This window comes from Peromyscus californicus, unplaced genomic scaffold (genome assembly GCF_007827085.1).
Source record: "Peromyscus californicus insignis strain IS unplaced genomic scaffold, ASM782708v3 Scaffold_8__1_contigs__length_139910024, whole genome shotgun sequence".
In the NCBI taxonomy this organism is placed as follows: Eukaryota; Metazoa; Chordata; class Mammalia; order Rodentia; family Cricetidae; genus Peromyscus; species Peromyscus californicus.
Genome location: NW_026294606.1, coordinates 26,766,562 through 26,782,842, shown reverse-complemented (window position 1 = coordinate 26,782,842; position 16,281 = coordinate 26,766,562). Strand labels below are relative to the sequence as shown.

The 16,281-nt window shown below is 44.9% G+C and overlaps 1 protein-coding gene across 6 annotated transcripts in view; it reads left to right on the top strand.

Annotated features, from left to right (window-relative positions):
- Nucleotides 1-16,281, top strand: part of Rreb1 (ras responsive element binding protein 1) — a 187,308-nt gene that overhangs the window by 143,252 nt on the left and 27,775 nt on the right. For all 6 annotated transcript variants that reach the window (XM_052728322.1, XM_052728323.1, XM_052728324.1 and 3 more), the window contains 2 exons: nt 8,661-8,805; nt 9,429-9,565. In XM_052728322.1, the coding sequence (XP_052584282.1) occupies nt 8,661-8,805; nt 9,429-9,565 (282 nt within the window). The remainder of the gene's footprint in view (nt 1-8,660; nt 8,806-9,428; nt 9,566-16,281) is intronic.

Genomic DNA, 16,281 nt, shown 5'->3' with positions numbered 1-16,281 from the left:
AAGCATTTGTTAATGAGGAATGTGAAAGTGGTTCATGCCTTCTTTGAAGTAAGATCCCCTAACCTAAATAAAATTGATCTTTCCTTTATATTGGCACCATTACTTGAGTATTGTGGGGTAAAAGGGGACATGTTACCTGAGTATTGTGGGGAAAGCAAATCTTAGGAAAGCAGTCTGTGATCATGGAGAACGTTGTCTCAACAGGTGCCTCCTGAGCAGGGGAAGTAGGAATAAACTTCAATATGAGGACGAAGGGTCGGAGTTTCACTTTAATGGCCTCCATTGGGCCCCATTGTCCTGTGAGAGGCCATGGAATCTAACTGGGTAGTGGTGGGATAGGTATACTATGTGTAGGGCATTTGACCCATGCATCAGAGAGACTGGGAGCACAGCCAAAACATTCCCACAGAATGCCTGCAGACAGAAAGTTTTTGCCTCATGCTCCGCTGACTTCTAGACTGTTCCGAGAATGCAGGTGGTTGGGTCAGCACAGCGGCTCACACATGATCAAATCTTCCTCCACACCCTGGCATGGCTGGTATGACCTTCCTTCTGGACAAGCATGACTGAACATGAACAACAGCTTCTAGTAAGGAGGTGTCATTGCCCTAACGGGTGGGGCTCATTGAGACTGTCTTCCCGTTCCGTCTGCATGCTCCATCCGCCTTTCACTGCACAGAACTTGACTGACAGTGCAGGCATCACTCCCCGCCTTCTACCCTAAACCCCTTTGCTAGGTATTGGTTACAAAAACAAACACACTTCTTTGTAGAGACATGCTTTTCTTCAGTCAGAAGTGTAGTTTGTAGAGCTATGATGCTTCTTAGATTTATTCACTCCCCCTTGGCTTATCACAAGGACAAGAAAAGCTAGCACCAGGTAGATGGGGATGTGTCTATACTCAGGTTGCCAGAAACCTGTTGGAACCAGTCACCTTCAGTAATGTAGAGCTGCCAATGTAGAGTGTAGTGATGGGGTGACCTTTCTTGTCATGTCATTTGTTCAGATTATCAAACACTTCAACCCCTCCACTAATACATCTATGAGGAAATTATACCTGGAAAGCTAACATGAACTGGAAATATCTAGATCTCTCCTGAGCACTACTCTTCTGGTGTAAATTAGATATGGGAGACTTAATGAATGCCACTTACCTGGCATTCAGTCCTTAGTTTGGGTCCCATTTAAAAGTATTCAAGAGAATTTTAAGAATGTTACATTCCAAATTTCTTTTAAGAATTCATACCTGGTATATTGGAAGATGGGTCTGAGAGAGGTTTAGCATTTACATCCAAAAACTGTCCACATCCTAATCTGATGTTTAACCAGATCTGAAGGCAGTGTAAACAGCTGAAGAATTTGAGTAGGCTCTCCAGTTATTCACACTCGAGTCCTTCAGTGTCACCCGCAAGGCCTGTGAAAAGCCAGGTGCGTGGGCCCCACCGCAGCCTCCAGCCTGGAGTCCAGGGCAAGGCTTTGTGGCTCTAAGAAGCTTCCAGGTGAGCCTGATCTGAGGTCCAGGTGTTAGAAATCAGTGTTGAATACCCAGATTGCATCACAACTTCAAGGCCACTGCAGCCTACCTTCTAAACTCCTACTTCCTCCTCAGACCGAGAGAACAGTTGACCCCATGCCCAAATCTGATATTTACCGATTACTTCATCTGCTGAAATATCAGCAGAAAGTTCCTGTATTTGAAAGTAGAAGAGATGTCAAGAGCTAGTGAGGGGTACATTTTAGGGACTGAGCCGTGTGATCCATCTTCCTCAAGTTACTTAAATCAGTTCTTGTACAAACTATAAAAAGTACAGTTTAACAGCGATACTGTTAGTATTCTTATGGATAGTTCACCTTACTAAATGGGTCTTCTGCTGTGGATATCTCTCTGTATAAATAAAATTCCAATTGGCCAGTAGCCAGGCAGGAAGTATAGGTGGGACAAGCAGAGAAGAGAATTCTGGGAAGTGGAAGGCTGAGGCAGAGAGACCCCGCCGCCCCCGCCAAGAGAAGATGTTAAGATACCGGTAAGCCACGAGCCACGTGGCAACTTATAGATTAATAGAAATGGGTTGATTTAAGATATAAGAACAGTTAGCAAGAAGCCTGCCATGGCTATAAAGTTTATAACACAGTCTCTGTGTTTTTACTTGGTTGGGCCTGAGCAGCTGCAGGACTGCGGGACTGGCAGGACCAGAAAAACTCTAGCTACAGTCTTCTCATGACCAAAAGGTTTAGCTCATTGACAGATTACTTGCCTAACATACTCTGGGTTTTATTTTCCTGCATTGTAATCAATCAGTCAATAAAATGAACCCCAAATTTTAGAAAACAGAACAATTACATTTATAGAAGGAAGTGTTTTTTTTATTTTTTTTGTGCGTTAGTGTTCTACCTACATTTTTGTTATGTGTACCATATATGTACCCTTGGAAGCCAGAAGAGGTCCCCAGGTCCACTGGAACTGAAATCACTGGTGGTTATGGGTAGCCATATGGGTGTTGGGAATCAAACCTGGGTCCTACAAGAGCAAAAAGTGCTTTTAATCATTGAGCCATTTCTCCAACCTCCAATAAAGGAGGAAGTTTTAAGTTGAAAAATTAGCGATCACCCTCAAATTCAAAGTAGTTGTTTTAAAAAAAAAATTCAGCTAGGGTCCATGACATGGTTCAGAGGATAAAGGTTCTTGTCAACATATCTGGTGACCTGAGTTCCATGCCAGGACCCACATGGTAGAGAGAGCTGACTCTTGAAAGTTGTCCTCTGACCTCTACACCAGTGCCACACACGTGCCCACACACATACACACAGATCCACACACAATAGATAGATGTCTAAAATAGACTTTTAGATACTCATCTAGACTTACTCTCAGTTTCTGAAATGCCTGCATTGTCTTTGTTCATCACTGTAAAAGCCATGCAGATATTGGAAATGACAAATGAGTGTGAGAGATGATGCCATATTCAAGAACTTTTGATATCCAAGACAGTTAATCAAACCTGTAGACAGTGCGGAGGGCCAAAGAACTTCACTAAGTTTTGGTGGAGAACATTTCTGATTCTGGAAATGTTAACCAAACTGACAGTTTAGACCACAGTGTGACAGATTACTACTCTTAATATATCACATGTCCAAAGGAAAATTTTAGAATTTTATGCAATAGCAGAAGTATACTTTGGCTATACGTTAACCTCTCTTGAGTAGAGGCACTATTTTGAGCTAGTTAATTAGTTCTAATAACAGGGGAAATTAACTATATCTTCAGCATTCATTTTTGGCATGGTTGCCATTAAAATCGACAACACTGCCGGGCGGTGGTGGTGCACGCCTTTAATCCCAGCACTCGGGAGGCAGAGCCAGGCGGATCTCTGTGAGTTCGAGGCCAGCCTGGGCTACCAAGTGAGTTCCAGGACAGGCGCAAAGCTACACAGAGAAACCCTGTCTCGAAAAACAAAACAAAACAAAACAAAAAGAAATTGCCTTGATGCTGTGTAGAGGATGAAAAGCAGGAAGAGCAGGTAGAAAGGCAGTGTGTGGCTAGCACACAGTAGTACTAAGACTGTATAGTCTATGATGCAACCATCTCAGTTATTGTAAGACAGCTTATCCAGGCATAGTGTATTCCCCATCCCGACGTGCTCTGTGTGTGTGTGTGTGTATGATCTTAGATGTGGAGGTTAAAGGACAGCTTTTGAGAAAGGGTTCTTTCCATCCACCACTTGAGTTCCCAGGATCAAACTCAGGTTGTTAAAGTTGGTGGCCACATTATTGAGTTTTCAGACATCCGTCTTCCCAGCATGCCACCACCAGAAGATAGGTTGAGACGGAAGAACCTCTAGAAGCTTGCAGGCCAGCTGCTAGCCTGGCAGACATAGCAGTGAACAAGAGAGACCTTGTCGTGAATAAGGGGGGAAGGTGAGAACCAATACTCAAGGTTATGTTCTGACATCAACATGTATGCTGTTGCACCTGCACAGCACATGCACATACACACACATGTGCAACTACATACAAGAACTGTAAATGTGGTTAGGGTAATGGATTATATCCTTATTTAAAATTCTGGTTTATGGTACTCGGCTACTTTTCAAAAAGATGATTATCAGTTTTCACATCTACTAATACTCTATCATAAGTCATCTTGGTCAATCTGGAAAGTGAAAAGATATCCTCAATTGAATTGTTCAAGGTAAGAACGGGGAAGGCTGGATTGTGAGCTCGGTTGAAGGAATCTTAGGCATCATAGTTCACAGCAAACTTAGTGAGAATTAGAAATGGGTCAGGTAAACTCACTTGTTCAGCAGAACCGAATCAGGCTCTTTTTCTGCCGTCTTCCGTGATCAGTGTGGCACAGTTGTGTGCTCTGGACTCTAAGAACATGTTCATTCAGATTTGTATTTCCTGGATTCAGTGCGGTCCAGATGTTGATTAGCACATACTCTGAGTTCAGTTAGTGACCTATATGAGTCCTCAGACTTGTAGGCAGTGTTGGGGGGCCTACGGTGTTTTAATTAGGAAGAGAGAACTTGGCAAAATGAAACACTATAATCCCCTTGTGCTGTTCGAAGAGCTGCCCTGTGGAAGGTAGTATAAATGGTCAACTTTGTCACCTCTGAGGACAGACAGACACTTAAAGCAAGAGAGGCATTTCCAACTGGTGTGCCAAAGATGGAGTTTTACAGTGAGAACAGCTGGTGAAGGTAGAGAAATCCCTGTGGCTGAAAGCACGCAATGAATGTCCCCTGACAGGAAGAGGCGATTATTGGCTCATTGTGATGGCTCACCCATGTCCTGTGAGCCTTTGGAAGGAAGTGTACAGCTGGAGGCTAGGGATACAGAGCCAGGTTGAGAACTCTGGCTGTTGACTGAGTCACCCTGCCACTATTGTCATCATGGGACTAGAAGAAAATACTGGGCACTCCCCATACAGTGGCCAGCGACCAGAGGTTTCACTGTAGATGGAAGTTGTACTTGGGTTTTGAATCTGGTGTCCCAGCAGGAATGTGGGAGAAGTAGAATGGATTGCTCTGTTCGTCCAGCATTTATGTGCCACAGAACTTCTCTGACCTGCCACCTCTGCTCTGTGTCCAAAGCACCCCTGCAGGTAGAGGTGTAAGGCTGAGGTGAAGGTTCTGCAGTCCTTGATCGAGACTGGAGTCAGGGCATCGTCCGTGCCCGACCTCTTGGCCCTTCACCCTCCTTTATCTCCTGTTGCATTTTGCCAAGAGTTTGATATCTGCTATTCTTCCTTGATCCATAAGAAACCAGTAAAAGGGCCCAGGTCCAGGTTATGGTCCTGAGTTTCCAGCCGCTGATCCAGAACAGAAGTGATGCCTGAAGTGGCCTTTGGAGGCTGTCTTGCTTAATAGGTAGAGCATGACGTCAGGTTAGTTATACTGTTGCTCATTCTGGCTGGAAGACTGTGGCCTCCCTGCATCTGAACTGCTTTCGCTGTGGAAAGGACAGTCATCTAAATAATGTTCTCACGGAGCCCTCACTAAATGCTGGTTCCAGACCCTCCTTCCTGTCTGCTGTGAAAACAGTTTCTCTCATAAATCCCCAGGGTGAAATAATACAGCATTGCCTTATATATCCACATGTGTTTGTACCATGATTGAGAATATGCAGCCTGAAATGGGCCAGTGTTTACAGCTATCATTCTCTAATTCCTAGTGTTTTTACCATCTTATAGGAAGGAATGTTCATTTAGCTAGTTTAATTAAAATTCATCAAAAGACCAGATTGATACTAATTGATAACCCTTACAGTTGAGTTCTTTTCAAATCTTAGATTTTTTTTTTCAAAACTTAACATTTGTGGTGAATCATGCAACAAATGTCAAAAAGAAACTGACCAGCTTGCCTTTTTTCACCTATAAATGTTGATATTAAAAGAGATGGTTTAGACAGCCATAATGGTGCAAAAACCCAGCATAGTGTGCATCTAAAGTCCAGGCCAGCCATAGCTGCATAGTCGGACCCTGTCTCAAAACAACAAACAAAAAAAAGAGATGGTCTCCTTGACTCACAATCACTTTGGTACTTAGAGCAGAGCTATTTGTGTCTATTAACTTTCTTATGGCTTAAGGTAGCCAAGAACTGAATAATAAAGTATCCTTCCCTCAGAGTCTAAGCAAGGGATTCTGTGGCCATATCCTGATTATCTGTGATTCTTGCCTATTTTCTCCCACTGGATACTTTAGGTCTTTCTGCTCCACCACATCCATTTCCACAAAAGAACAGAGGTTTGGTTGAGCCCTCTTTCCCCAAAGCCTATATTCTCTATCTCTTCCTTTGGAAGCCAGGCTACCTTTTCAGCAGGTCCGGCTTGGCTGATGGTTTATGGCTGTAGTCTAGACAGGAGTTTCTAATTCTAGAGTACAACTAGGAGGCAGAAGGAATGAGCCTGTGGCACTCTGAGCATCACTCAGCCACACCTGTGTAGGGAAGAGGCCTCCCGATGCTGTAGGACAGGGACTGAATGTAAGAAACAGCATCCCAACCACCTCAAATCCTTGGCTTGATCAGCCTCCACATGTGGCCTGCCACTGATTCACAAACTGCCTAGCCTTTTCATACTCAGCCTGTCTCCTTTCAAGAAGGCATCTGAGGAACATGAGCTAAGCTGCTTTTCAGAGTGAGGGGACAGCACATGAGAAATGTGCTCTTTTCCCACTCTTAAGAACTTCTCGGAACTAGTCCTAATGATGCTGGCATATAATCCCATCTACTGTGGAGACTGAAGCAGAAGGATCACAAAATCAAGGACTTGTGGATACAGAGTGAAGGACCAGCCAGAGACAGTGAGTCCCTGACTCAAAAAGAAAAAAATTAAAACAGATGTGGATAAAGTTCCACTGTATAACACTTGCCTAGCGTGCATGAGGCCCTAGCTTCAACCCCAGAACTGTGAAAATGAACTACGAAAACAAATGCTTGTCATCTGGGTAGAGCTCAGTGGTAGATAGTTCTTGCCTGGTACCCTCAAAGTCCCCTTGGCAGCGCGGATGAGGAAGGATTAGGGCATCTCAAGTAAAACTGTCATTTAAAAGAATTATTTGTAAGAACCTACTCCTATATTCCTACATCCCACACAGTTTGACCTTGATCCTGATAACAATGGTGGTGGTCATTAGCAAATTGAAACAGTTTTATGTTGTAAAATAAGGAGTTTGTTTTTTCTTTTTTTTCTTTTTGAAATCTAATGCCATTCCTGTCTGTATTTCTTGGGACCTTTCCTTAGAATTTTGCTTTAAAACTTGATAAAATAAGGCCACATACATAATTAGTCATAAGACTCCCCTTTTGGAACTGGCACATACGTAGTATTTATAATGCTTTCTTGTGTGTGTACCCTAGTTCTGTAGATGTCAGAGTTGCATCATATAATGCACTCATTGTACTGTCCAGATGGTTTCATGGTCTGTTAGTCCACATAGATCTTAAGCACCCCAGACTTCTGCTCCGTCGGTACACTTCCAATTTGATAACCCCAGATGCTTCCACGGGTAGAGCATGACAAATACACCTAATAGGTGGAAAGTGGTTTCCAGGGGCTAGTACAGAATTGGGACTTGGTGTATGATCTAGTGGAAAGATTTAAGAACCAGGGAGTTCTTTATACTGTAGAATCATGTGTCCTAAAATATGCTTTTTGTCCAAGTACGGTAGACCAACTGATAGTTTGTTCTCATCTTATTAATTCCAGTCAAGTTTGTGACTGTCTTCCAACAAGACACTGAGCAGCACTTCTGCACTGTGCTTGCAAGATCATGAAAGATTCAAGGAGATGATGAAGTGTTACAAAGACTGAAGGCACTATAGAAATGATGCCCTTAACTAATAAAGTTTAGGGGTGTGATATTGTTCAGTGAGAGAGCACTTGCCTAGTGTGTATGACACAGTGGGTTCAGCCCCCAACACTTGAAAACAATGGTGATGACTGATGAGTACCCTGCTTTTTGTTGTTGTTGTTGTTTTTTTTGTTTTGTTTTGTTTTTTTGTTTTTTTGTTTTTTTGTTTTTCAAGACAGGGTTTCTCTGTGTAGTTTTGCGCCTTTCCTGGAACTCACTTTGTAGACCGGGCTGGCCTCGAACTCACAGAGATCTGCCTGCCTCTGCCTCCCAAGTGCTGGGCTTAAAGGCATGCGCCACCACCGCCCGGCCCAGTATTAATACTAGTTTTTTGTTTGTTTTTTTTTAAGATTTATTTATTTAGTATACAGTGTTCTGTCTGCATGTATGCCTGCAGGCCAGAAGAGGGCACCAGCTCTCATTGCAGATGGTTGTGAGCCACCATGTGGTTGCTGGAAATTGAACTCAGGACCTTTGGAAGAGCAGCTAGTGCTCTTAACCTCTGAGCCATCTCTCCAGCCCCAAGTACCCTGCTTATATATAATATTAAAAAAGAAAAGAAGCCAGACCGTGGTGGTGCACACCTTTAATCCCAGCACGTGGGCGGCCGAGGCAGGCGGATGTCTGTGAGTTTGAGGCTACCCTGGTCTACAAAGCAAGTTCCAGGACAGCTAGGACTGTTATACACTCTAGAAAAACCAAAAAGAAAAAAGAAAAGAATGTGGGTCTTGTGGTGGTGGTGGTGGTGGTGGTGGTGGTGGTGGTGGTGGTGGTGGTCAGATCACATTTCTGTGTGCGTTCTTTCTAGACATATGAAGATTCATGAGAAGGACACCAGCAGTACTCCAGCTGCAGCCCCTCCGTCCCCTCTGAAGCGTAGGCGGTTGTCCTCCAAAAGGAAACTGAGTCACGATGCCGAGTCCGAGAGAGAAGACCCAGCACCAGCTAAAAAGGTCCTCTGAGTTTATCATATGGATGTGCCCCACCATGTGACTTTTGGCAGAAATATCTAATCTTTATTATCACAGTGTAAAAACTTGGAAGACATCAATTCTAAACTTGGGTTTTTTGTTTGTTTGTTTTTGTTTTTCGAGACAGTTTCTCTGTGTAGCCTTAGCTATCTTGGAACTTGCTCTGTAGACCAGCCAGGCTGGCCTTGAACTCAGAGATCTGCCTGCCTCTGCCTCCCAAGTGCTGGGATTAAAGACATGTGCTGCCCCCACCTAGCTGTCTCTCTTCTTTTTTGGTTTTAATTAATTCTGGACTTTTTCACATGTGTTTTCCACACTGTTTTCATAAAGTATCTGGAAAAGGCTCCTATATGTGCTTCCTCTTTAGAAGTCCCAAGTAGTATATGGAGGAAATGAAGAATTTCCAAAGTTGTTTCCATGCTTTTTACATTGTCTGTGTAGCTGAAGTGGAAGCTTCGTCAGCATCAGGGACTGTTTTGTCCTCAGACCTTGGTACTTAGTGAAGAGCATACTTTTAGAACTTTCTAGACTAATGTTAGACTCTCTTCGAAAGCAAACTTGTGTGGGAGACCACCTTGGTGATGCCCTCTGTCCTTTTTCCTAAGATGGTGGAAGATGGACAGTCGGGCGATTTGGAGAAGATGGCTGAAGAAGTCTTTCACTGCCCAGTGTGCTTCAAGGAGTTTGTTTGCAAATATGGACTGGAGACCCACATGGAGACTCACTCAGATAACCCATTAAGGTAGGGAATGTGAATTAGATCGGTGGTCTGGAAAATTACTCGGTACTGTTTCTTCTGGCATATAACATTTTTATTTCTTGTCACTCCAAACTGGGCCCCAGCAACTGAGCTTATTTACAGGACCTTGAGAAGGCACTTAGGAAACACATGGTATGGAGGAAAGGTTGGGTTGAAGACTGTGACCAAGTGTGGCTGTAGCCATGCGTTCCCTTTGCTCCTTTGTTCTTCCTGAGGTCCCTTGAGTAGTCACTGGGTCTCCAGGCATTGGAGAATCTCCTGTCACAGACATAATTCCTTTGCAAAAGGTGTTGCAACCCAAATGATTGATTGCTGTACATGAATAAATGGTCTAGACAGGGACAGCCCATGTGTTTCATGTTCTCAGCACAGCATTAACATGTACCAGGTGCTCAGAAGTGCTTCAGCTGAGCTGGACTCAGTGCAGAAACCTGAAGCATTGTAGGTAGGAAAGAGTTCTCGGGCATACAAGCAGGAAAGCCGTTATGTAGTGCAGGTGTCCGTCCGGTGCTTGTTCTCCCCTAACTTCTGTTAAGGCTGAGCAAGCAGAGCTGATCCTCGGCTCCTGGGGGCTAAAAGTGTGGATGGTGGTATAATTTCCAGCAGTGTTGGAGAGGGGAACACTCCAGTCTTTGTCTGACTTCTCTGGTAACTTCTATCAGCAAAAAAAAAAAAAAATCTTGTGTTCTAGATGAACAAATAGGTTTAGAAATTCTCCCTACAGAATTGCTGCTGTTTATGCGTTCCATCTATTTTAAACATTAGGAAGGACGAAGAGCTACATGGGAGCCTCTGCTCAAGCATATAGCTGAAGGTTCATCCGAGGGCAGAGGCCAGGCTCCCAGGTTGTCACAGTTTTAGGAGATATCTTGGGAATATAGGTTTTGGGTATCTGTTTACCTAAATTCTCTTATATCAGTTTTATGGCGGTTTTTCACTGGAGTGAGAGAAAGAACTTTCGGGGAGGTCAAAGTGTGAGGCAGTGAAATGCTATCAAGTACCTGGATGGAACTTCCCAATCTCAAGACAGTGGCTAATGGGCTGCCCAGTGTCCAGTGGGATTCTCTCTCCATCCTCAGTGAGGAGAAAGATCCCAAAAGTGCACTGCCTGTCCTACATCCAAGCCTGTCTCTGCCCCTATGTGGTTCCCATCAGCTACACCTGTACCTCTGTTTCCTCATTCACATTGAAGTAGGGCTAGTATGGGTAAAGAGTGAGCATTGAAATGGCACCAGCCTCACAATGAAAGTGGTGCAGAGACAGGAGACTGACTGGCACGTGGGACCCTAGTTCCTCCAGGTAGGGATTCCTGGCAGGCTGCCATGAATTTCATGTCTTGTGTATATTTTATTTTGTGATCAGATACTATTTTAGGACCAACCTGCTTTTACCTTTCTTGGAAATTCCATCATACAGGGAAGTAACCTGGCTCTTCTGAGTGACTTCTAGGCAGTATGAGTCTGCACAACATGGTGTAGCCATGATGAGGCAAGACCAAGTGTCGTCCCTTTCTGAAATGCTGATCTGGAAAGACTTCTTCCCCCGAGCAAGTGGAGGTGGGAATCACATTAGACATGAATCAGTCTTTGGGCAGAACCGTCTGGGCCATGGTGCATAGGCTTTGAGGTTGAAACTCCATAGTCCTGTACTGTTACCAAAGCAGTTTCCTCCCCTGCTTAATGGTGACACTGTCTGGTGAGGGGTTGACAGAAGTTTCTTAGCGCGTTGGGTGGACTTAGCCCCTTCAGGCAGCCTTTCATTCCACTAACCCCACAGCAGCTAGCCATGGATGGCTCCTAAGAAGGGGTGGCTTGTGTGCCCGGTGAGCAGACCAGCCCCAGCTTCATAACTCTATCTAGTAACTCTTGTGAGGCCGGGTGGGGCTGGCTTTTGAAAACCGAAAAGAGTCGATTATAGAACGTAGTTAATTCATCTTTTCTCCTGTCTGCTCAGCTTCCACATAATAGCCTGCTATCAGAGGAAGCCTTGGGGCCAGGCATGGGCCAGTAGCGGGCTAACTGGGGTGGTGCATTATGACAGTAGCTGATGGGAGAGACTGCTTGTTAACCCAGAACTAAAATAGGCAACAACTCCACTTTCAAATCCCAAAGGTGGTAGAGTCACAGCGCTACCAGTTTAGAACCGGAGTCTGTAACTTAAAACAGCTGTTGGTTTCTTTCTCCTGCCCTTGCCCCACTCCCTCCCCTGCTACCAAAGTTGGCGAGGTGCCCACGTTCCTTAATAAAGTGCTGGCAGTCCAAACTTGTATATACGCTGAGTCTTTTCTCCTCCACTCAGCTGTGTTTCAAAACGATGCAGTTCTGGCATGGAACAAAAGGAAGATGCAAAGTCACTGGTAAAGATTCTCGTTCTTAAGTTCGGATATTGATTGTGACGCCTTCTATCTTGCTCCTGGGCAAGGGGTAATAGGGCAGAGAAGAAAGCTGAGTAGAGCATGCTGGGCGATTTGGAACTGACAGTGGGGACAGTGCCCAGAGCAGTGGTGCAGAGGGAGGGTGTGCCTGGGGCCCAATGTCTCGCTTTGTTGTTAGAGCCGAACAGAGCAACAGCAGCAGGCTGCACCGCTGGGGATGTAGTGAGCTGGAGCAACGTGCAGACTAGCGCTGCTTAGCAGAACAGCTGACCCCACTGTCGTTTGAAATCTCCTACCTGCCACATTTGAAAGTGGAAAGTGGTGTTCGTGGTACATTTTTACTCTCTTGCTATCTTCTATTTAGTAATGGAAACCTGTCTGTGCTTATGTGCAGTCATAGCCCCTCTTACTGGAAAGCAGCAGTCCCATGCCAGGTGCTGATCAGCCCACAAGACCAGGTTAAAGACAAGCCAGGAGTCAGCGAGGCTTTCCCCAAGAGTGGGCTGTGGAGTGGATAATCACCATGTTGATGAAGGAGCTGCCAAAAGCAAACTTGGCCCAAGTTATTGTATAATCTTAGGTGGCTTCTTGATTAAAGGGGATTGGGTAATAAGTAATTTTAACATTATTTCAGTTAAAATATATCCAACAAATGACTGATTCCTCATTGTGACAGTACAAGGCATTTGACCAGTCTTGAGAAAAACAGGGATGTTTGAGGTGGGACCTGGAGGCTGATCAGGAAAAAATGGGGGTCAGGGGTTTGGGGAGTATGCAAGTTCAGAGCCAAAAAAGACACAGTGGCTAAGAGCTTTGGATCTGACATTAGATGTTGTGGCACTCCTTTCATTCCTCCAGGGTTATTGCCATCATTATGGTCACATTATTGATCTTGGGATATTTTTAAGTTTAAGGCAGTGTCCTCATATCAGTCAGGAAACAGGATATGGGAAGCTCGAGGGGTCTTTGGCAGGCACCCGGGGCTCTGAGGGGAGGCTGAGCAATACCGTCGCCAGAACAAGCTGTAGGCCAGCCATCCCCTCGCTGTGCAACCTGGCTGTGAGGCCACTTGGTGAGATATACCAGGACGTTCCTGTCTCTGTTTCTTGATTGTTCTGAGGAATATTCAGCTCCCTTCACTGTATACCCACCACCTGCAGAGAGATCCTGAGACTCTCGGTGTGTCATTGGCCTCATTCGCAACATGCTAAACACAAGGCAAAGGTGAATAGAGTATTACTTTTATTAAGACTCCAGGGGTCCAAGGATCAGCCAGAGGAGGACAGAGGCCCCTGGCCTGGCAGTTAGAGGCGCCTTAGTCATACCTTTCAAAGCCTCCTCACCATCCAAGAGTGGAGCAAAGGCCAGGTTCCACTGGCTTCGGGGCCGTCTCCTGTCTTCCCTGACCCCTTAGACCACTCCCTGCTTCATGTTTTGCTGGCTTCATTGAATAGGCCTAGCTGGATGCTGGTCAGTGGTAGGGAGCCTGAGCATATTCCTAGGATGTGGCAAGGGAAGGCAACCCAGCCAGGGCTCTGTCACAGGCCATCATTGCTGCTCACAACAACTGGGAGAGATTACTTACTGCAGCTGTGGATGTCAGTTTTCTGCCCCAGGATGGGCCAGGAAGGGTGGGCTGAGGGAAGAGGAATGTCTGGGTGGGGTGGGGCTCTAGCTGAGGGATTGTTTGCACTTATTCCTTTTGGCCTCTGGAGACAGAGCAGGAAAAATGAAGCATGAAATCTCTTTTTAAAAGGAATGCCAGTCTCCATCAAAACTCTGTAATGAGCAAGGAATTGGCCGTTTCAGGTATTTCATAGGTTCTGCTCACTGCAGGGAGTGGGGAGTCACCAGAGTCAGGAAAGGTGCCCAGATTGAGGATGACATGAGTCAAGGAGGAGCTGGGACATCTGCAAATGACTGTCCTCTGAGCAAACAGGGTTGCAGACAGCCAGTGTGGTCCCAGCCTGCTGCCTGGCACCTCTGTGACCTCAGGCAAGTAGAGACTCAGTTTCCCCATCTGGAAAATAAATTTGATTTGTGAGGGTGAAGGAGAATGACCTAGGCCTGGAGCTGTAACAAATACTAAGTGAGTTTTTTGTTGTTTTAGAACGTTGTTTCTTAAAGGGTTTTTATTTATTTTGTGTGTGTACGTGTTTGTGTGGCAATGTGCTTTCATATGTGTGAAAATCGAAATCACGCCCAACTTTTATGTGGATCCCTGGTTGGTTGCTGTCCTCATGTTTGATCAGCCAGCACTTTACTGAGCTGTCTCCCCAGCCTACATGTATCCTTTTTAGTATTTTAAGCCCTCTAGCATAACAGTCAACAATTTGGTGTGGTCTTTCCTGACTCCCATCCCAGTGACACAGAGGAGTCAAATTCCAGGACTTCTTCTCCCAAGTACCATGGACTTGACAGAGCATAAAAGCATTTGTCCTTTGCTCTTTATTGTCATAAAGTGCCATTTCTATCTACCTTTGCTTTTGTAAATGCTGAGCAGCTGTTTAAATGGGGTTTGAGTTCTGCCTCCTGGGAGTATTGTAACCCTTATAGACTGTCAAATAGGCAGATTTAGAAGCTTGAAGAACCTTGATGCCTTGAACCTTGATACAAATAAGAGAGCCACACATCATTTTTTGTAGCATGTTGGAGAAACCAACAATTGTTTAAAAAAAAAAAAAAGTTCCTTAAGTTGAAATTTACCACTGTAGTCTTTTGAAAATACCTTTTGGGTAGTTAATTTTTTAAAGTTAGCCCTTTCTTTATGCTTAAGAGGGGGGAGGGTGTCTGTCTATCCCTCTGCTACTACCCCAATTTCCTTTTGTTTATTTTTTTGAGACAGGATCTCTTTGTGTAGCCCTAACTGTCCTGGAACTAGCTATGTAAATCAAACTGGCCTTGAACTTGCAGAGATCCTCCTGCCCCTGCCTCAGGAGTGCTGGGATTAAAGGTGTGGGCTACTATGCCCAACTTAATTTTTTTCCAGGATTTATTTTCTTCTTAATTATGTGTGTGCACATGAGTGTGGGTGTCTACAGAAGTCAGGGTGTTGACTCCCCTGGGGCTGGACTTACAGGTGGTTGTGGGCTGCTTGGCATGAGTGCTGGGAACCGAACTTGATTCCTCTTAAGAACAGTACTACCTCTTAACCACTGAGACATTTCTGCATCCCTCCCTGTATTTGGAGGGAGGCATTGTTTTTTATTGTTTGAGTATTACTGTTTTATTTTGAGACCAGATCTTGCTATATAGCCCAGTCTGAGTGCTACTGTTACAGGCAGGCAGACTAACACCTAGAGCCCTACTACCTGGGAGGTATACATGCTGGGACTGTGCAAGACTGAAGAGGCCATAGGGGACCAGCTGAGTGGCTTACAGACCACACTGCCCAAAATTGTGCTCGGTGGGACTGGGCAAGAGTGGGGAGGGCATGGGGACCAAGAGTGGCTTACCTCTTGTTGAAGCTTTTCTGCTAACTCCAGGATTTCCATCTTGCTCTAGAACATTAAGGTCACCAGATATTACTGTAGCAGATACTGGAGGAAACACATCCCAATATTGCTTAGCTACAATGGATGTCTGGTTCCATTGTTTTTTTGAACTGTTTTGGACTGGATCATTGAGTCCCTGTAGTGGATAACATCCCACTACATTTCTACCTTAGCCCCACTGTTTTCTTGTAAAAAGAAAAAGTAGCTGACAGAAGGATACCTTCCTTCACTGCAGCCTTTCCCTTTTTTACAGGGATGCTTGCCATCAAAGGAGTAGATATCTCAGCTCCCTTCCTAATTAGGCATGTGGCCTACAGCAGTTAGCAATTTTGTTTGGGATGGCTTGGCTTCCAGCTTGATATGTAGCCCAAGCTGGCCTTGAACTCCTGACCCTCCTTCCTTCCCTTGTAAGTGCTCGGGATTACAAATGTGCATCCCCCATACTCAGTTTCAATGTTTTCTAAATCTTTAATTGAGCTTTTCCTTCGAGACTGAGTGGATTGGAGTATGAACAACGTTGCCCGTTTCATTAGTGTCTTTTAAGAACTGAAAGGGCAAAAACCTCAGCTCATGGGTGTGTCCTTGACCTGGTGGGTCTGGCTGGCCTACTCCTGGCTGTGGTGACTTTGAGCAGGTTGAGTGCTGGCTGGCAGGATTAGGTCTTCTGTAGCTTGATGGCTTGAGGTTAGAGTAGAGATCAGTCCCCGTGGAGCCAAGTACATTAGCAATAAAATCTTTCCAACCTGGCAAAAGTCACAGCTAGAATGTGATGGTCTTCTGCTAGTTGATAGAGAAAAGACGGGGAACTTCTTTTTCCCCTATGACTGGGT